General features: G+C 39.7%; 1 protein-coding gene across 1 annotated transcript in view; it reads right to left on the bottom strand.

Moving 5' to 3' along the window:
• Window positions 1–3591: 3591 nt before the first annotated feature.
• Window positions 3592–22674, bottom strand: part of LOC137284874 (lysosomal alpha-glucosidase-like) — a 64692-nt gene continuing 45609 nt past the window's right edge. Inside the window, exons 5-21 of the mRNA XM_067816900.1 lie at window positions 22275–22443; window positions 20793–20889; window positions 19478–19725; window positions 18015–18146; window positions 17623–17733; window positions 16801–16914; window positions 16441–16528; window positions 15479–15596; window positions 13527–13660; window positions 11475–11623; window positions 10600–10748; window positions 10248–10329; window positions 9562–9743; window positions 8521–8609; window positions 8350–8399; window positions 6966–7118; window positions 3592–5979 (exon numbers count right to left, since the gene is read on the bottom strand). Of these exons, the coding sequence (XP_067673001.1) occupies window positions 5920–5979; window positions 6966–7118; window positions 8350–8399; window positions 8521–8609; window positions 9562–9743; window positions 10248–10329; window positions 10600–10748; window positions 11475–11623; window positions 13527–13660; window positions 15479–15596; window positions 16441–16528; window positions 16801–16914; window positions 17623–17733; window positions 18015–18146; window positions 19478–19725; window positions 20793–20889; window positions 22275–22443 (2125 nt within the window). The 3' untranslated portion in view covers window positions 3592–5919. The remainder of the gene's footprint in view (window positions 5980–6965; window positions 7119–8349; window positions 8400–8520; window positions 8610–9561; window positions 9744–10247; window positions 10330–10599; window positions 10749–11474; window positions 11624–13526; window positions 13661–15478; window positions 15597–16440; window positions 16529–16800; window positions 16915–17622; window positions 17734–18014; window positions 18147–19477; window positions 19726–20792; window positions 20890–22274; window positions 22444–22674) is intronic.

Consider the following 22674-nt stretch of genomic DNA (forward strand, 5'->3'; position numbering starts at 1 on the left):
ATTGGTATGAACTGATGTTGTATCACCATGGTTACAGTATGAGAAGGGGAGGTGGTGTAGCCAAGGGGTTAAGTATTTGAACATCACAATTCATGGCATGGGTACAATGTGTGAAGTGAGAAGCCCATTTCTGGTGTATGCAGTGTATAGCTCATTCTCTTTCCACAATGGTTACTTGTCATATCTTCCTACGAACATCTGTTGTAATACGGCCGTATTTGCTGGTTCTCATAAAATCCCCTAGCGGCAAATAATCGCAGCTCGAAGTATCTCCCTTCTTTCTATCCAATCAGAATGTATGATGCATCGACTTACGTCCAACTTGACCAACCTAAGCAAGTTGGCGACTTGTGTTGATGTGACACACATGTTTAATAGCTAGCTTGTCTCTTGTCAATGAGGGTGATGGAGGGTCTGAAAGAAACATTTGCGCCTCATGTTGGGGAAGAGGTTCTAGTTTTCCCGATGCCTAAGGAAATTACCAAGGCCTTACTTATGATAACTCTTGAAAGAACGTCGCTGATTGCACAACTAAGTCAGATGGCAACCAATCACGAATCTTGAACACTCGCACCATGAAAGAGCCATATTAGAACAGAGGTTCGTAGGAACATATGACAAGGTAACCTCTGTGGGAAGAGAATGTGTATAGTTGGAATGTTGCTTAACACAGAGTTTAACAAACTGTTTCACTTACTCACAGGTGTGTGAGGTTGCCACTTCCTGGTTCAACCTCCACAGAGGGGCAAATAACTAGACCTGGAGTCATGAAATCCATACTTGGCTTCAGCTGAACGGATTTTAAGAAGTGTTCAGTTGTTTCTTTTGTAATCATAATGGAATGTATGCAAAAGTGATTATCAATAATATTATAATAAGGCCAGATCAATTTTATTTCATGTTTTTATGGATCCGTTGGTCATATTGCTTTCAAGAATAAGACAATTTTGCCGATAGTAAAATACTTTTAGTGTTTAAAAGGAAAGTTATTTGACAGGTGATTTTCTTTTTCTCCTGACTTTCTGGTTTTCTGTTTACAATAAATAGTAAAACAAGAAATAAATTTGGTCCTTATTATATTATCATTGATAATCATTTTTGTATGTCTGATAGGTAGCTGATGGAAAAAACTTGCAGTCCATAAATCTTTGAAGAAATTTACTCAAGATTGTTTCTGTGTGAAAACATGGATGAACAGAATAAGATGCATTTCTTCATGGGAGGCTGTTGTCAGGAATATATTAGCTACCTCACTGCAACATTTAAATACTGTGTCTTGATCAGGTAGCCAGTAAATGGCATACCACAGACAATGACATCAAGATCTCAAATAGGTGAGGTTCAGATATGGGTCAGACTTAATGGTCCACTAGTGGTTGACCAGTTCAACACAGTCTGTAATGACAGACTACAACTGGTATTAATACCAACCAACACTGTGACTTTGTGTCAAATTACAGGAAACTCCTGGGTGAGTGAGTGAAGTTTTATGCTGCACTCAGCAATATTCCACCTATATGGCGGAGGTCTGTTAATAATCGAATCTGGACCAGACAGTTGAATGATCAACAGCATGAGCATCGATCTGTGCCATTGGGAACTGATGACGTGTCAACTATGCAAGCGAGCTTGACCTCCACATCCCATTAATTGCCTCTTACATCACTTCCTAAATATGGTAGTTAAAGGTCACATGCAACGTAAAACACAACTTTGCAGATTCTGGTACATTTCGGTATGCACTTACCGAAACAAATCATCAAAAATGCCAATTCAACCTATAAACTTGAAAAAAAAACGTGATAAAAAAAAGCCCGCGAAATCGGAGTTCAAACGTTTCACTAAATTCCCCCAAGCGCTGGGGGGGAAAACTGGTTTCAACAGCTGTGCTGCACTGCGTCCATAACGCATGCGCATTGAATAGGTTCATGGGGCTTGAAACAGTATGCATGCCCAGCGTCTGAGGTCGTGAGCAGTAACCTAATCTTGGTTGTGTACACAAACAAGTAAATAATCTACTCGTTACATAAAACAACTTGTTGATTGTGGTAAGCAGTCTCTGTCACAGAGAAAGCTCAGTGTCTGGTTTATTCATACCTATATGTCTGTCTGCCGGTCTCCTAAAGACAACATGCAATACACAGCTTCAGTCATTGACCACGTGCAATTTGAACTTAACACCTATCAGACTATACGACATAAAGAAAATAAGTTGATTTATGACTCGTGCACCCGAGTGCCGTGTCTGCCACATTATGTAATTAGGCAGGTGTGATACACGCGACATGTTTTTATGTCTGTGGGTTGCAAACAAACTACATTCATTTTTTTCCGGATGACTGGATCTGACGGAAACTGGTGCAAACTCTTGTCAGTTTCAAGTCCTGCTTTGTATTTTGGACGAATGACAGATTCCAGCCACACAGTAGTTTACCATCTCTACTGCCATGATTTTTTATTGTATCGAGTGCAGATTCAGAGAACATGTATTTTCCAAACCCAACATCTTTGTTTTTACATTCTTCATGGATAAGAACTTCTTTTAGTGTATATGATTTTGTTTGACAACAGTATATGAATCCATACTGAAACGACGCATCAAGTACACAAAAAGAAGTTGTTATCCATAAAGAATCTTACTTTCTTGTGACTGGCTATACTTCTAAAATGCCCATCAAACAGATCATCTTTCTGTACCCTCAGAACCCTCAGCATATCAGCAAATGAAACAGCCAATCGGAAGCCGTCGTTACAGTTAAGTGCATATCCACCCGCTACGACTGGGTTCGGTCTCCCGAGGCCTTCATTTCGGGGGAAGTAAGCCCAAGTACAAAATATTGCACTTTTGAATCGTGATTGTACGCTTATAATTTTGTTTATTTGTTTTTTTTAAAGCAGCAATGTATATTATATGTCATGAATAAGTGATAAATGTGTTTTTATTATGTTTGATTTTTTGGTTGCATGTGACCTTTAATGAATGCAAGGTGTTTCTTATATACAACACAAATTTATTCATAGAAATTCTGGGGCTTGGTGATCTATTCTTCTCCACCATTCCAACAGGGCGCACACAGCTAAAAATATTTACTAATCAATAAAATAATGATAGGAGCATAGGAATGGAACTGGATTTGAAATATGTCGTGTGTCTCCAGAACATGCGTAACTTGCACGAAAACCAAGCACCGAGAGATCATGTGGGCAGCCAAACAGCTTCCAGCCAGTCAAACACTGATGTGTTGTGGTTAGAGGGACATTCATAAATGTTTCAAATTATCCAAGGCTTGAAAGAACAAAATCTGGTGACTTAGATGGAATACACAAGGACCAAGCTTTTACTTCAAGACAACCATTTGCTCGACATATCAATATTCGACACAAACGTGTTTGACTCTGTATCATGACAATCCAAGAAAAATATTTTCCTTTTGGGTAATCATTTTTTAGGGCAGTGATGAAATACATCAGACCACACATGGTAATGATCTACAACTATGGTAAACACCCACTTGTCTCATACAATGGAAAAAGTCTCTTGAAACAATAACCCACTCTTTGATAGCAGTGTCAATAACAAAATGGAACAGATCATTTGCCATATTTTATTCAGACCATATGCATAATCAAGCCAACACACAAGTACAAAAATTAGCATATATATACTAACAATGTGACAATTTATGGATGTCAACTCTGCCAGGTAAAGAAATAATACACTCCACATCATTGTGTTCCAAAAATTAAAATTGACATTCATGAATTACCTTTATGTGCATCGCTTCCACATGCCTGTGAAAGACTATATATATACTGTTTAACAAGGATGAACAAACTACAAAAGTTTAAAAGCAATGTAAAACATCATCAAAAACAAATAAAAAATCATGTTTCATCAGTCAAAGCACAGCCTGTTCTTGTGAGTGCTTATAGTGTTTGCAGTAAGCACGTGCATGATGGCTGTGGCAAGTAGTTCTATCGCGCCTGTATTTTCAAATTTTTACAGGTCCTCATGGCCTGCAGTAAATGTATTTCTTACATTACACTGCAGTTTTGTTTAATGGAAGGGGGAGAGGGTGGGATTCAGCCAAGGAAGTAGAATGAAATGTCATACCCTGTGCTCAGAGATGATTAGATGCATGGAATGTGACCTAAAAGGGAACATTTGCTGAAGCTATGCAACATAAAACCCTTGATATGTTTATAACCAGATTACGATAAGAATTAGACCTCCACTGCCAACTGCAAAACAATCTCTGATGCCATGTTCAATTATTCTGGCCAGAGTAATCAGCTGTTCTGTTGTCATTTGAAACCTCTCACTGGCTAGTCAAGTATTCTCCACACTATTCTGCATGGCTCTAGTAACAAGATGACATTCAGGAATTCGTCCATATCTTCAATTGAGTCATTTTATGAACTTCCATTTGTATATATGCCTTTTAAAGATTTGGAGGGTAGGGGACAACACCAGAAATGGGCTTCACACATTGTGCAATCGTCACACCCAGGTCTTCGGTATGACAGGCAAATGCTTTAACCACAGGGCTACCCCACCACCCTGATGCAGTAATACTAAAAATAGTTTCCAATGATGACTTGTCACCTCAAGGATGTAACAAATCAATAGTTGGCTCTGTATACTTTTTGGGTACGTCATGTTGTAATGCTGGCTTCATCATTGAAAGACAAGGGTATGATGTGTCCGATACAAGTTACCAATAGTTACAGGAATGTGATAAGGTTCTACTTCTAGAAGCAGCAGAATACAGTCAATGTTTTTTTGTACCATGTACTGACATGTCCTTCGAGAACTATGCACCAATACTTGCAAAGCTTAAAAAAAAAAATTATATGGTTCAGTGCATAGCTGATCCTTTGCCTGTTACTTATCACCTTGAATCAAGTTAGAATCACTTAGTATGAACAGCAGCAAAAGAAAAACATGGTTCATCTCACAATAACATTGATATATTTCTTTGACTACTGATGATGCTATCTATGTTTTGGGACACAGTGAGCAATAAAAAGCAAAGTTGATTTTTGGCTGCTCAGTATATTCATTGCATAGTTGAGCTACTAAAACAGAAGTACCACGTTATGGTTCACGAGTCACACAGTGCTTTTGTTACGAGTTGATGTGAAAATAACTGTCTCCCTATGTGAGCTCAGATGATCGTATGACCCAACTGCAACACTGACACAGGACAGTTGTAGCTGTCTGATCACATCTAGAACACGACCCTGCACTCTATTTTAGGAATTTCTCAGGTCAAAAAATTAGTCTTAGGTAGTTTAGACAATATCATCTAAGTTATGATAGATGAACAGTTCTTTCACAAGATCAAATTTAATGAAACAAAGGTACTACGATATGTACCCTCATTTTTGTGTTTCCCCTTTCTGCCTAGATTCTTTATCGAATCCTCCGACAGAGATCACTACATACATATGTCGTATATACTGGTAATAGTCTTGAGCCCCTGTAATAGACTAGGCTGTCTTTCAGATCCACGTTGTATACAGAACACAGTTCTTTTTTTGCAATCAGTCAATGAGTTAAGTACTTCTATTCTTCAACATATACATAGGTACAAATATCAAATTTTGGTAAGTTGTTTTCCACAACGAAATTGAAGATAGCTAAAACTGCTAAAATCAGATCACATTCTATAATTAGAACCATTGATAGACATATATATATGACTGTTTGAGTTATTTATTTGTGTGCATAAGATGGCAGCATTTATATACACAATCAGCCATGGAAATAACACCAGCATGGAGGTAACAACACTTGAAGCACACAGACAAGCTTTGAGAATTATGCAGGTCGAGTCGTTTCTTGACTTGTAAGGGAGATTTCACCCTTTACAACTTGTCAATATCAACATCAATAAGGGATGCAGCATGTTGGTATTACCACTTGATTTTCAGGTCTTGAAGCAAGTCAACAGCTAGGCCTGATATGTTGAGAACCTGCAAGACAATACACAGACAACAGACTTAGAGTAACTGCATACTGGTCAAGAGATCAAGAGGTAGAAATCAAGAGAGAGAGGGAGGGAGAGAGAGAGAGACAGATCAAGAGAGAGAGAGAGTGTGTGTGTGCACACGTGTTTGAGTGTGTGTGCATACATGCATGTGCGTGTTGTGTTGTGTTTTGTGTGTGGTGTGCATGCGCGTGCATGCGTATGTGTGTGCGGTGTGTGTGTGCTGTGTGTGCATAAGTCCAATTTTTGGACAGCATCACAGATCATGTTTGCTTCCTCCTCACCCATCCAAGCATTTCCACATTTTTGTCAAAGCTCCACTCTTCGTATATTAAATGACCAATCCCTAATTAATGTTCCAATTCTCATAACTGATGAAAATGTCACCTCTCCATGGTAGTCCTAGGAAAACTATGATAGATTTGAGCACACGCTTGCCCTTTTTCAGTTTCTCTGGCGTTTTTCCTTTCTTTTTTATATATATATTTTACATATTTTATAAAAATATATAACAAATAAGATTCAGTCAAGAGTAGCCTGTCAAGCAGCATTTTCTTTCATTGTCTGAGGTACAATCAGTTAATCATCTTGGCCAAAATGTCTTCTGATTGAAGACAATGAAATAACAATGAAATGATGTAAAAGGGGAATTTATCGGTGAGTTTACTTTTATGCCGCAACTAAGCAACATTCCAGGTATATGGTGGCGGGCTGTAAATAATGAAGTCTGGACCAGACAATCCAGAGATCAATAGTATCTGCATCAATCCATGCTAAAGGGATACAATGGCATGTGTTACCCAAGTCAGCGAGCCTAACAGAAACCCTTAGTTACCTCTTACAAGCATCTTCAATCAAGTCTACCATGGATCTTGGGTGTAAAAATAAGTAGTGTGAGTGTGTGCATGCATGAGGAGAGGCAACATCATGGCTGCCATAGAGGTTGAAATAGTGGTTTTTTGTTTTACTTACTTTTGACTTGTTATCATATGTGAATGCAGCTCTTTTGGTATTGACAGTGACAGAGTCAGGCCTGGCTGCAACCCCCATCACTGTGACCTGACTGAGGGATGTCTCCACACCGTGCTTGTAGTTGGAGGCCAACACTTTGTTGCTCAGGGAGTTCTGTCCAATGAAACAGAGTTTTTAGAAGAGAAAGTAAAATCAAATGACTATTTTCATAGTGAGTGAGTGTGGTTTTATGCAGCTTTTAGAAAAATTATGGTGGGGGACACCTGAAATGGGCTTCACACACTGTACCAATGTGAATGAGTACAGTTTTCTGCCGCTTTTAGCATTATTCCAACAAAAACACTGCAGGGGACACCAGTAATGGTCTTTACACTCTTTACCAGTGTAGGAAAATCAAACCCATGTCTTTGACAAGCGAATGTTTCAACAACAACGCTACCCTATTGCCCCTATTTTAACAGACTCTGGCTCGGGGAATACAACCATCTGAGGGACTGATAAAACCCCGTATTTCCCGAGACACGATGTGATAACGCATTTATCTAGCTGAATGTTTTCACTAGATCAAAACAAAACAGCACGCATTGAATCGACTTGCTGCCATGTTGACACCAGCTGATCGTTTGACCTCAATGCACCGCACGTTACTAAAGGCTTATCGATGCACACTTTTCTCACTTCGCGTTGTCACCAAGGCGTAGCGGGGTGATATGACTTTCGCAGCGGGAGTATATGACTTTTATACTCCCGCTGGCGGATTGTGATGGATGTACATGATATTTTATCAGAGTCACGTGGACCAATCAAAACTCAACATTCTTACATGAGGCTAGATAATACACAATACCACACAGATTACATTCTTTCATATGTTCTCTCAAACAGGAGATGTTCATTTAATGCTATTTAGTACAATCTGAAGAAAACTTTCTGCCCTGTTTTTTTTGCCTGTTGATTTAACATCAGCTTCTGTTTGATGACATTGAGATTTAAGAGCTGTTCATGATACTGTTTGGACATTGGACATGGATAAATCTGTGCAAAGAGACTCTGATATAAAGCATAGGCTTACTGAGTCTTTCATATACACTCAAACTCTACTGAGACTTTGATATAAACTCAGACTGTGCTGAGACTTCGATATACCCTCACATACTGTATTGAGACTTTGATATACATTTGGACTGTATTGAGATTTCGATATACTTGAACTGTACTGTGACTTTGATATACACTCACATACTGTACTGAGACTTTGATACACACAAACTGTACTGAGACTTTGATATACCCTACATACTGTACTGAGACTTTGATATACGCTCAGACTGTACTGGCACTTTGATATACTCACAGAATGCTTGAAGGCCTAATATATACTCACAGACTGCACTGAGAAGGACACCAGACTGTACAGGTTGTTTTCAACTGTGTCTGTTGGTGAGAAAAATCAAGATACTGACAATAATCATAATAACACAGGAAGAGGAAGCTATTAATACTGGCCCAAATGATTCACATTCTGTTTGTCAACTTTGATGAAGACTGATCTCACCTAGACTATCACCGTCATCCCAGAAGACTTCACCAGTTGCTGTACCATTGTTGTCAAGGGCAACCAAAAGGGCAAACATCTCTCCACGCCTGCAAGAAGCATGCAAAACATTCATATTTATAATACTACAAACAAAAATCCAACATAGGCTTTCAGGGCTTCAGATAACGGGCGTACCTTTGTATGTTTAACATATATGAGGTGTAAGGACACCTATACTCCCAAAACTTATCTGGAGCCCTGGGCTTGTGAGTAAGTGAGTGATATTTTAAGCCACTTTTAGCAATATTACAGCGACAAGGAATACCAGAAAGAGGCTTCACACATTGTATCCATGTAGGGAATTGGTGTGATGAGCTTTTAACACTAGGTTACCCCAACGCACCTCATAGGCTTGCGCTCCACAGGTAATACCAATCACTTTTCATCATGAATATGTCTAACTGAGTCTTGTTACAGGACATTGTTAAACCTTGTTACAACTACCTTAACACGACACCTGATGCAGGACATTGTTAAACCTTGTTACAACTACCTTAACACGACACCTGATGCAGGACATTGTTAAACCTTGTTACAACTACCTTAACACGACACCTGATGCAGGACATTGTTAAACCTTGTTACAACTACCTTAACACAACACCTGATACAGGACATTGTTAAACCTTGTTACAACTACCTTAACACTACAGCCATTCATATCTTTGTTAAACGTTGTTAAGATTACCTTAGCACTACAGCCATAAATGCCCTTTTTAAACTATGGAAATTACAATTACCAAGAACTCCTTCTACCTCTTTCATAGTACCTCTGCATCATTTGTGTTGCAAGCTGAATCAGTTAGACAATTTAAGAAGCAAAAGTAACTTGTGATTGGTGTGCTCCCACCGTAGACATCTGATTGGATAAAAGGCCAGTCAAGGGAGGTAATACAATCATCTGGCCAAGCCATAGATGCATCCAAGGTATAGTGGAGATTTATCATAACATTATACCCTGGAGATTATCGAGAATGCACTCTAGCAACAGAGACTTACATCTGGTTGGTGGTGATTGCAGCGGGCTTTGTTGGGATCACGGAACCTCCTCGTATGTGTAGGTTGATCTTGTCAATGGGGGCATCCAGCTGGACATGCTGACCAACAGTGGACACTCTTGACATGTTGTAGTAGTCATACCATACATCACTTGGAATGTAGGCCTGCACTGTCACTGCTCCCTGCAATCATCACAGATACGTCACAGTCAGTCTCCCAGTTGAGAGTGAGTGAGTGAGTGAGTGAGTGTGTGAGTGAGTGAGTGAGTGAGTGAGTGAGTGAGTGTGTGAGTGAGTTTAGTTTTATGCCCCACTCAGATATATTCCATATATATTGCAGGGACATGACTATGTTTGGCCACCCACCTGGTGAGGTGAGCCTAGTGAGATGAACATGTTGACCACCCACTTTGCAAGATGAAGATGTTTGACCACCCACCTGGTGAGGTGAATACGTTTGACTACTCATCTGGTGGGAACAATATATGTTTGACTACCCACTTAACAAGGTGAACATGTTTGACCACGTACCCTTCTGGTGAGATGAACGTGTTTGACTACCAATTTGGTAAGATGAATATGTTTGACCACCCATCTGGTGAGATGAATATGTTTAAACTACACACCTAGTGCGATGAATATGGTTGACCACCCACCTAAGCAAGATGAACATGTTTGACTACCCACCTCTGTCAACACCGGTGATATGAGCAGAGCTGACCCCCACAGGAACTGTGTGTCTACAGCCTCAGCCCCAGCTTCAGGGTACCTGTAATAGTCCAGCCAGTCAGAGGCTTTTACATGCTGTATACACTTGTCTCTCTCATACCAAGACCTATCACTACTTGACCCAAAAGACCTCTAATAGAAACAATGTTCTACAGCTTTCCCAGTAAGCTCATACAGTCCTGCATGCTACAACAATGAATTTTAAAGTTAAAAAGTTTACAATGCATCTTGCATGAACAAGATAAAATCTATTTGAAAGGATTATTTAATGTTTTTCTGAAAGACAATATGATCACACAGTGGTACTGACTGGAAGAACAAAGGGCGGGCAACAGGGCTCCCATCAACATGGCTGCGGTAGAGGAGAGTGTAGAGGAAGGGCAGGAGGCGGTACCGAGTCTCCAACACCGACCTCATAATGTCCTGCGTGTGAGAGTCGAACGATGCAGGATCCTGGTCCTAGGAGGTACAAAACAACTGGTGACTATGGAGGGGGAAACAATTATTGCTACAGCAATAGTCTACTGCAACACACTATTGCAATAGCAATAATACTCGTATACTGCAACACACTATTGCAATAGCAATAATACTCGTATACTGCAACACACTATTGCAATAGCAATAATACTCGTATACTGCAACACACTATTGCAATAGCAATAATACTCGTATACTGCAACACACTATTGCAATAGCAATAATACTCGTATACTGCAACACACTACTGCAATAGCAATAATACTCGTATACTGCAACATACTATTGCGATAATACTTGTATACTCCAACAACCTATTGCAATAGTTTTTCTCTCCTTGAAATTTTTCATTTGAAGTCATTTCCCAGATGAATGCATAATATAAATGGAATATAAACAAGTTGAAGCAGTTTCAGTCTCATGTAATATCTGTCAAGAAACTTAGTATGTGCAAAGAACCCAGATGTAGTAAACCGTTTAAGCCTTTAAACTCAATGAAGCTGCAAGTGTGAAAGAGAACCAAACTGAAATGGAAGCTTCAGTTCCATTTTATCAAATATTGTAAATACTAAAGTAACCATCAGATGATGTTTTCTGTACCACTAATTACTGATTGAATTCTTTTAGGAAAAAGTGTCATGCAGTTCTTGGATAAAGCTGATCCAGTATTTGCTTGAGGTTCACGGCAAGGATTTTCTGGCATACCATCTTCCCACTGTTGTGGTTCCGCATGAAGGGGTAGAAAGCTCCAACCTGCATCCACCGCGTACACAGCTCTGTGTTTGTATTTTCTCGGAAACCACATATGTCAACACCAACAAAAGGGATTCCAAACATTTGGAAGTTCAAAATACCTGAAACATTGTCAAAATTCTTTGATTATTATCAAAATACAAGTGAAAAGTTGGATTTATATTGTTTGGAGTAGAGGTGAGTGAACTGGTGTTTAATGTTGTCATGATTACTGCATCCTCACAACAACTTGCATGTGTTTGTGTTTTTGTGGCTGCTTGTACTAGTCAGGACTAATATAGATTTATAAGTTTGATGGTGCTGAGCAATCACGTCTACCAAATGTTTTGTTTCCTGAACCAGCCTGGCCTAGTCTTATTCCCTTCAAGCCATTTTATAGACACATAGCAAAAGGTACCAGCAATTAACAGGGTTTTGTGACCAAGCCAGGAACAAATGATTACATAATGTTCTTGAGGTAGACACACTATCCCCCATATAGTGAGTAAGTTTAGTTTTATGCCGCACTCAGCAATATTCCAGCTATTTGGTGTCAATCTGTATCGAGTGTGGACCAGACAATCCAGTGATCAACAACATGACCATTGACCTACACAACTGGGACACACTGACACTCAACCAAGTCAGCGAGCCTGGCCACCCAATCCTGTTAGTCGCTTCTTGCAACCAGCACAGTCGTATTTCTGGTAGCATGAATCTTCACGGGCTCCATACCACAGACAGTGCAGCTGTGAACTAGTGTATGACATGTCAGTCTTATCTAAAGGGAAAAGTTAACTTTAACAGCTTTACTGTAACTATAATCACTGAAATATCACAGATCATGATCAGTTTGGATTTTAAACCCATCAGATCAGTAGATTCTTGTGAAGACAGAGAGAAGGGGTAATGATTTAATGGGGGCACCCAATTTGTTTAGAGACTGAGGGATGTCATCAATTCTGTATGTATAAATATCAAAATATTATGTTTACAAATGATGGGTAGAAGAGAAAATTGATTTTGTATATGACAAAGAAAAAATTTAAAAGAAGAAATTTTAAAGGCGGGGAGTGGGACATTCACATTGTACAAGCTCTTCTATAAAACAATCATCTTCACCCCCTAGGTATTAAATTATGACTGGTCCCTAAGTACAACAGGGTCCAGGGCTTAAGCATGGATACATCATTGAAAAGGAGCAGATTTAACATGCCAAATGCTAGATGAATGCAAATAATTTCACTTGGAGGTTAGTATGCTTTTTGTGAAAAAAACATACCCACTATTATGAACTTAGTTATTGTGTAGCAATAAGTTTATACTTATTCAACCATGTATACCACATGTTTGTTTGTTGTACAATTCCACACTCAGTCATATTCATCCTAAATGACAGAGGTAAGTAAACAACCAGGTGTGGACCAGATAAACAAGTAATTGAAAACATGATCATAATAATAATAGTCCATCTATCAGGCACAATACCCCATGCGCAATGCATGCTCAAACGCCCAAACAATCTCATTATAATTACCCTGATTAATCCGAGCTGCCTGTTAGTGGTTAGAATGCACTAGAAGGTTAGTGGTTACATGACTTATTCCACCAGGTACCCATTTTCTGCTGGGTGAACAGAGGCAATTTTGAACAAACGTGCTTAGGTGAGACCACAAGTGTTTTTTGCTTCATTGTGGGGCATGACTGAAGTCCTAGAAACTCTCAGGAGTCAAGCTGCCAAACACGGTCACCCATTCAAGGACTGTCCGAGCTTGATGGTGCTTAACTTCAACTGATTCATGATCTGAACTTTGTGCACAAGACAACATGCCACCACCATCATCAATCCACAAACATAGGGGTATGATGACATCCAATACATGCAGGCTCTGAAAACCACCTCAGATTGCTGGAGACCTGACTACTTATCTGGAATCTCTGCAGGACTGGCAAATGTTAAAAGGCTTCAAAAGAATTGGTGCATGCTTCTACACCTTTTCTTCATGCTCCTGATGCTGTACTTACCTGGGATGGAGTAGTATAGGTCGTCCCAGCTGGAGAGGTTGTCACCCAGCCAGTGGGTGCCGTACACACCAGCGCTGGGAAATGTTGACCGAGACAATACAAAACTACGCTTGTTCAGCAACTTCTTCAACACACTGAAAAGGAAGCAGTAGGTGCTTGTTACACTTTGTATGTGTTGTTTGTATCTGTTAACACCACACTCAGCAATATTGCAGCAGGATCACAAAGGTCAGTAAATAATCTGAATCAGATAATGCAGTGATTGATACACGGTGGAAGCTGTCTAAACTGGCACCAACTGGGACTGAAGAAATCATTAGCATAGTGTGCACAAGAGGTTGTGTGCAATGTAACTGGTCACTACAGCTACGCTATATCATAGCAGTATACACAGCATCATTTAGAAAACAGTCAAATGCAACACATCTTATATATTCAGGACTTTGCTTTCTCAGTTAATTAAAGATTCTAGTACCTTCGTTACGATGAGTCCTGTCCGGGATTTAAACCCAAACTCTCAGTCAGGCATGAGTCCCTGCGTGGTACGAGGGCATGTCAATAAGGTTTGAGCTTTGCATAGAAAAACACAAAATATTAGTATGAACCACATTTATTTTTCAGCATAGTCCCTTTGTGAGTCAAGACACTTGTTCCATCTTTTCTGCTAGGTGCTGATGCCATCTCTGTAGAAGGTGCCATTTTGGTCCTCAAACCAAGCCTCAGTAGCAGCAATAAGCTCATTATCATCCTTAAATCTACGACCACCCAAGTGTTTCTTGAGATTTGGGAACAGATGGTAATCACTTGGTGCCAGGTCTGGAGAGTAGGGGGGATGATTTTGTACCTGCATTCCTGGACAGCAACTGCTGCAACGCGAGAGGTGTGTTCTGGAGCATTGTCTTGATGCACAAGAATACCACGTCTGATCTTGCCCCGGCGCTTCTCCTTGATTGACTGTCGCACTTGCCTCAACAAGTTAGCGTAATATTCCCCATTCATTGTTCTTCCTTTTGGTAAGTAATCTATCTGGATGACACCTTTCCTATCCCAGAAGACTGTCACCATTACCTTCTGCACTGATCTGGAGGCTTTGAACTTCCTGGGAGAAGTGACATGTTTCCATTCCATGGATTCTTGTTTGCTCTCAGGATCATAGTGGTGGATACAGGTTTCATCACAGGTTACTAGCCTAAAGTGAAAATCTTCTGGATTCTTGTTGTATCTGGTTAGCATGGAGTTGCTTATGGTGACCCTTGTTTGCTTCATTTCATCTGTCAGCATTCTTGGCACCCATCTTGCGCACACCTAAGACATGACGAGGTGTTCGTGAAGAATTGTCTCGATGGATCTGTGTGAAATGCCTGTGGTCTCCTCTAACTCGTGGAGTTTGATTCGATGATTTTCCAGCACAAGTCTATGCACTCTGTCAATGTTTTCCTGACTAGTGCTTGTTGTTGGGCGATCTGGATGGGGGTCATCTTCAAGACTCTCTCTACCATGCTTAAATTCATTGACCCATTGTTTAATGGTAGCAGATGAAGGGGAAGACTGCCCATAAACTGCTGAAAGCCTTTCTTCAATGTTCTTCGCTGAGTTTCCTTCAAGAACTAAAAACTTAATTACTGCTCTATACTCAATTTTATTCATTTTCACTGCCGTGAGGGGGGTCTCTTTCTGTCAATGTGAGCTGTTCAATAACTTCTGAGAGTAGGATACCAAAACTTATATACCACATCAGCTACACCCCAAGGTTCAATGTCGTCCCATAGGATGTGACACTTGGGTATGAAAAATGCTCAAGGCTCAAAACTTATTGACATCCCCTCGTAACATCATTCAGCAGGTAACATGCTGAAATCATCTAATCCTACCTCCATGGTCTCTGGATATTACTGACTACAGGAAACTACGTTAGAGTTCACCCCATTCCAACAGCTGCAGCCAACCCTCACCTGCTGGTGACCTTCATCTCACTGAGTCCATACATGTTGTGTAGGTTGTAATGGGTGGAGATGCTTTGTCTGGCTGATGGACACACAGTCTTTGCCATCAGGTTCGAGTCACCAATGGCTGTGGTGGAATTAAAGGAATGTATGATGCACAGATACCAAAACAAAAATATTAAGCCGGTAATGATGAAGATGGACTGCTTAGCTATTCTAGAGTGGCATCAAAGGAAGACATTGTACTTTGATGATATCTTTGTATGTAAGTATTGTAACAATCCCTCTGTGTAGACACTGTTGTTATCTTTTCTAAATGGAGTGAAAATATCATTAATGCATTAATGAGAATGGTATACTACTTGTGTTTATGCAGTGGAAGCTGTCAAAACCAGCATCTGTCCAATCCGGCAAGTTGTCAACACTGGCATAAAATCTCAATCCGAGCCGTGGCTTGAACATTTATCATCAGCTCTACAATCTGGCATGTGGTCTAAATCGGATTAAATCTTCAGTCCCAATGAGTGCCAGTTTAGGCAGCGTCCACTGTATAACATACCATGTGCTAATTACAGAAGCTACTATTTAACAAGGAAACCTTCTGCTGCCATTATATAATGAAGCTCAGATAACTATTTTATTGACTAACTTTATATATGACACCTTGTTTATGTTAAGCAAGACAATGGTACAAGAATCTGTATCAAAACACGCATTCACAAAACAAAGAAATTTTTATCCCTTAAATGTGTCTTTAAAATACTTCCCAGCTTCTAAAACATCACTCACAGAAACTGATAATCATTGGTCTGGAAAACTTTCATTTAACTGATTCCATTAACCCAATGGTTAAGTTGTGATGGAAACATACGGTATGATTTGCATCCAAACATCATGCACGTCAGAGTATGTCATGTCCTATATAGACACTAGGTAGTTATGAAGTTATCAGTGGTGGGGGAAGTACTCACTTGGAGGCACAAAGGGAGGGTTGTCGAGGGTGTTGCTGGTGCAGCCCGTGATGGAACCACTCACAAAGTTAGACGGCTCATTCATATCCTGGAAGAAATGATTACACACCTAAAGCTCCTACATTTATGCTTTTAATGGCATAGGTGGAAACTTAGATTCCCTTCTATGTTCCTAAATTCCATTAATGAAGATTATTTTTGTATTTGAAACTTTCCTAATTAAATGTCCAGTGAAAATGTGTGTGTATGTATTGTCAGTTATTCAAAATAAGAAATATTTCAAATCTGAGTTTTTCAGAAGCTTGCTTAGCAGTGAAAACTAAAAGGTCTTGATCTTTGTAGGACAGAGGTTCTACTGACCACCCAGAGACCATCGTAGGGAACCTGGTCGTAGTATGCCTTTGCTTGTCTGTACCACCATTCTGAACTGTTGGGGTGGAAAAAATCTGGGTACACAGTCTCACCTGGCCACACCTACAACACATGGGATAGAAAGCTATGTATGACACAGTGTTGAGGACATGAAGAACACAGATGGAGTGGACATTTAGGACACATGTGTAGAAGACTTGTAGAACACAGGTGTGTAAGACATGTACAACAGTGGAAGACAGGTAGAACACTGGTGTAGAGGACATGTAGAACACATGTGTGTAGAACATGTGTGTCCTAATGTGGTGGACATGTAGGACCCAGGTATGGGGGACATGTAGGATACAGGTGTGGGGGACATGTACGACACAGGTGTGGAGGACATGTAGAAGAGGATATAGGTGTAGACACATAGGATGCAGGACATGTAGAATTTATATGGTATACACCATCCAGATCACTTCAAGTATGGAATGTGTATCATGCATTGAGTGTTGCAGAACAGAGTGGATGTTGACCACAAGGACAATGGTGTGACTTTATTGGTTATTTGCTCATGCCTCCATCTGATGATGTCGCAATCGTTACCAAAAAGAGTCACCATAACAAAAATCTGTACATATATGATTATCACAATTTATGTTTTCAATTTTAACATAACAAGTACCTCAAACCATTCATCACAGCTTAAATAATAAGAGACTCTTGCAGAATTCTTGGTGTAATTTAAAAGCTAAAGAAGATACTGGTGCACTGCCCCGCTGGTTGAGAAATGTGCTCGTAACCAAATTCTTTAAATATCAGAATTACCTTGCCAATAAGATTAGATCCATTGTCAGTTTTGATGAAAATGTCGTCCTTGATCCCTTCATCATATGGGGGGTAGGTTCCAGGCTTCTGGGTCACAGAGATACCAGGATCCTGGTACGCAAGGGGAGATCATAAGAGTGAGATCATGAGTAAATGAGCAAGTTTACACTGATACATTCATTTCACAAACATTTCAAATAACTTTTCAGACAGTCTTTCGTATGTTCTGAAGGGACTTTACCTTGGACCAAACAGCAACAAAACACCATTATAATATCCACTTCAGGGTCAGTTTCTGATCATAAAATACCTGTATCCCATATAAGGCCACAGAATAAACATGTGAAACTAACAGCACATATCACCTCAGTACAGCAGGTGCTTTTACTCACCACAATGATGACATATCGCTGATTGTTTTTGTGGAGGTCCGCCACAATGTCTGGCAGATCAGCATATGATGTGTTGTCATAAGTCCAGTCAAGATGTGCTGTCATGTAGTCGATGTCGTTCCACTGGACATCCTATAAATTGGTGGATGGGATTGTGTTATTTTTCTGTTTAATTTATTTGGTTTATTTATCTAAAAATAATAAAATCAATCATTTGAATTTATTTGAAGACGTTAACATAGCCATTGATGACAGTTAATATTGAATCTTCTTTGTTACCAATCCAAATAGCATGCGATCAAATTCAGCAGTCAGACTTTGATTTAAAGAAAGGTTCAAGGAATTAGTTCAATTCAAACAATTCAATGCCATATAGCTTTACAAAAGGTGGTGCCACACACGGTGCGTGAAAAGCTCCAAGATCAACCTGCATATAGTCTTTATGACCTCTTGTAAAAGCTGAAAATGTTCAAGCTGAATATGGATAAGAATCGGCAGATAAGAAGACTGTCTTACACTCCAAACAATATTTCTATTTCCTTGAAAAGGAATCTTCCTACTTTTTTCTCCTACTTTGAGGCAGAGAAATTTATTATCAGAATAGCTTCAAACACAATACATCTGCACCGCTGTGCAACAAAAAAGATGATTGTGTAAGCATATTTTTCAGTCTATCTGATTGGTCTACAGGTGGTCATATGACAGAAAAGCATATTGACTCTAACCCAGGTCCAAGCAAAACTCATACTGACTTGAGCTAGTAAAAATAAGCAATGACGTCAAGCTATGATGTCATTCTATTGTTTATATGTCACATTATGTTTGACATAACGTTATTGGTTTGTAGTGAAACTAGAATTACAAACTTGGTTAAGTGGACATGTTTTGGTTTTTAGAAGATTTTTTCCACAATTACACAACATAAACATTATTTATTGTCCGGTGAATTCTGTCAATGGCTGTTTTTATGGACTCATGAAAAGCTATGCTAACCTGGGACTTCACCCTCGGTCAATATTGTTTTTCGCTGATCCATAAAAACAGGTACTGACCTCATCACCAGTCTAGAACTGTATAGAATTATCAGACAAAGGAGCCACATGATCAACCATAAGGCATGCTGCATGCTTGACAGGGTTTGTCAGGGGATCAGTGTGTCCAGGAATGGGAGCAGTAGGGAGTGTTGGGCCATTGGTACAAGAACAGATGGAAAACTTTTGTTTGCAGTTTGTTTCCATTCAGCTGTCGGATCAACAGAGAGAATACACTATGTGAGATAGGACAAGTTTTAAAATATGGTATTTTGGTACATGCATAAGGATTTGAGCACATTCATGAGGTATTCTGACATATAATGAAGGTATTTTGGCATATACATATGATATTTTAAGACACAAAAAGGTTTTGGGGCACATATTTATTTTAGGTATTCTAGTGAGTATGTTAGGTTTTTTTAGACATACATATGGCATTTTCACAGCTCTGTTCCTTGCAATCACTTTCTTCAGTTCCTCAGCACTGTTGTAGCCATATTTGCACATATGGAAGCCGAGGGACCAAAATGGCGGCAGAAACGGCCTCCCCACCAGGTTGGTGTACTGCTGCACGACCATGTCTGGCGTTGGCCCAATGAAGATGTAGAAGTCAAGAATACCACCCAAAGCTCGGTAGGTCACTGCACCGGTGCCATTAAATGGTTGGAAGTCAACCTCTGGAACAAAGTCATTAGGGTGTGAAGCCATGATGGAAATATTACAGATGATGTGGAAACTGCCTGGTGATAATATACCATCAAGAAGGGCAACTATATACATGGGCATCCCAATTAATAGTCTGGGCATTGATTTTCAAAGTTCTTAACAGCCTTAAGGGGCACACATTAACATTAACTGAGGATTATCTTAGCGCTAAGAGAGCTTCGAAAATCTAGGTCCTGCAAAATAAGAGGTTCATGTGTCAAATATCCAGCAGTGGTACTACATTGTTCACCAGGAAGTACCTGCTTGTTACTATGTTTGGACTGGGAGAGTTGTTTAGAAGTATCGGGATCATCTAGAATATTCCAGGTAGTCTGACCTAGCATCTTAGAGTAAGTTATAGGACAGAAACTTCTGGGTGCTTTATATAAAGAGGTAAGCTCTATCTCGGTAGTCTCATATTACACCTCACATTACAAGGAGCTGTTACTTTTCATCTAGGATTCCCAGGCCAGGTCTACTTGGTAATTAGCTTGACAATATGGAGAATATTTTCATTACTGTCTTTAATGCTATTATCAGTGCTTTTATATTCTTTTGCCATAGTGTATGTGCTAACTACAAAAAAATGAATAACTAAAATAACTAAATATAAAAGGAATACAATATGAAATTATCCATGTAAGTACTTTAGGTTTCAAAAGAATATTCAAATTCCATAAAAAATGAAGATGTCACAAGCATGACTTAAAACAAATCTAGGACTATCAAATTCACACCAATCAGTTGAGTCATTCAGAGGTAATTGTCCCTTTTGTATGCATGACAAAGACCTTGTAACTTCGTTTCTGCAAGTATATCATTGAGTGCAATATATGTGAACTCATGTACATTTAATTGTAAAAGCTTTTGATGTTAAATGGTCCTTTTGTTTATGAGAGCAAAGGTTTATAGCGTAATGGACAATAGTGTGAGGCTTGAACAATGTAAGTATAAGGCCAGTAGTGTCTGAGTTTCATTTTACCATTGTAATTCTTAGAGCAAACATTGCAAACAACTTTCTTTTCCTGAAGAGACTTACCCATGGCGTTACTGTTTAGCAGGAACACTCCATGTGCATTTTGCTGCTCGTCCATGTTCAGGTAAAAAGGATGGGCCCCATACAGGTTCAAGTTTGGCTAACAGGAGAGAAACAGCAAAAGAAACATAAGTTTTGACAAAAATGAAATCTCACAAAAGTAAGCATTCTTGCTTATGGAACGTTTATGGCAAAATGGCGTAATGATCCCTGATAAAATGATGTTATGTAGTTAGACAACCATACAAACCACTTGCACAAACACACCCACAGTACAGCAAAACCATAATTTCAGCACCTGCATCAACAGTTCGGGATGGAAAGCATGCATTTCACTCTGAGGTATCCGTCATGAAGATTTGTGTCCAAACACAGTAATTGATGCCTAGACCAACGACTGAGCAGAGGGGAATGGCCATTGGAAAGTTGCTTGGATGCAGCTCTGCAACCACTGTAGTGAGACAATTTGGCTGTCATCTTACACCATTACATGACGCTCAACATCATCATTAAACCTGGTTTGCTGCTGATCGTACCCTTACTGAACAGCCAAGAGTGACAACTCATGCTCAAGATCAGTTCAATCGGGTCATTCATCTGAGGACTCAAGCAGCAACAGTAACAGCAGCCTTAGTTCATGGGCAAAAGGGAGCAGTGTCCAGTACGATTACTCATCAGCTTCGGGTTGCTGGACTCCACTGCTGATGCCCCAGTGATGGTCACATGTGGGGCCAATTTCGACACGTCAACAACACCAACAATGTTCGCAGCCCTCACACAGCAAGGGTGCCCATGGATTGTATAGCTCAGGACAACATTAACGTTGTTCCATGGTCATCTCTTTGCCCAGAAATGGATCCTATTGAACATTCTGAGACAACTTCAGATGCAGGATTGCAGCAAGTAGACAGCCACTCACACTTGTACAGTTGGAACAGAGATTGAAATTTGAGTCGAACCACTTGCCTCAGGTTCTAGTGATCTCGATGAGGCAACGTAGCACGGCCTGTGTGCAAGCTCAAGTGGCTATGTGTGCTACTAAAGAGACTGTCACTTTTCCTGTGCAGGGGTATCTCCATTTGATTGACTGTGATGAATTTGAACTTTTTGCAATTCAATGTCAGCAGCAACTTTCAGTTGTAAATTGACAGTGTTTCAGAGAGAATAAATTATCAGACCTAAATTTGGTTGTCTTCTGTTTAAAAACTTGAAAAAAAGTCAGACTTGCGTTTCTTTTTCTGTTCAGTATATATTATCCATGTTAAGGTAAAGATGGCAGGACAGACATCAATGAGGACATGCTGAAGGTACACTGCCATGTATGATATCAGTATTCAGAAATAATATATCATTAGTTCTTTTTTCTCAGTCATCCATGCTGATTTCTTTTAAATCATGACTATATACAGATTTGTCAAGTTTTCAGGTGCTATGAGATAGCTAGACTATTTTCAAGCATTGATAAACTGATGTGCAATCAGCTACCTCTGGTGGTTGATCTCGGTTCCAGAACACCATTTTCTTCCAGTTTGTGTCCAGCTTGAAGCTTGACCGGTGTTCTCCGAAGCCATACACATTGGAGGTGGTCAGTGCAGTCCCAATCTGCAGGTACTGGTCAGCAAATATCAGCGGGGACACGCCAGTTGAGTCAAACCTGTTCACAAATAAGCAGCAATGCATGAAAACTGTAAACAAATGATACAAAAGCCCAACATGTTCAGACACAATAAAAGAATGCTTCAGATGTACACTTACAAACCTCATCTGACATCATCCTATTGTTTTTTATGTTGGTGTTTTGTACGGAAATCCACAGCATATAATATAAAATTCCTGGCATGTAATATAAAATCCCTGGGATTTTATATAAAATCCTGAAGATATA

Source organism: Haliotis asinina, chromosome 5 (assembly GCF_037392515.1).
Source record: "Haliotis asinina isolate JCU_RB_2024 chromosome 5, JCU_Hal_asi_v2, whole genome shotgun sequence".
Lineage (NCBI taxonomy): Eukaryota > Metazoa > Mollusca > Gastropoda > Lepetellida > Haliotidae > Haliotis > Haliotis asinina.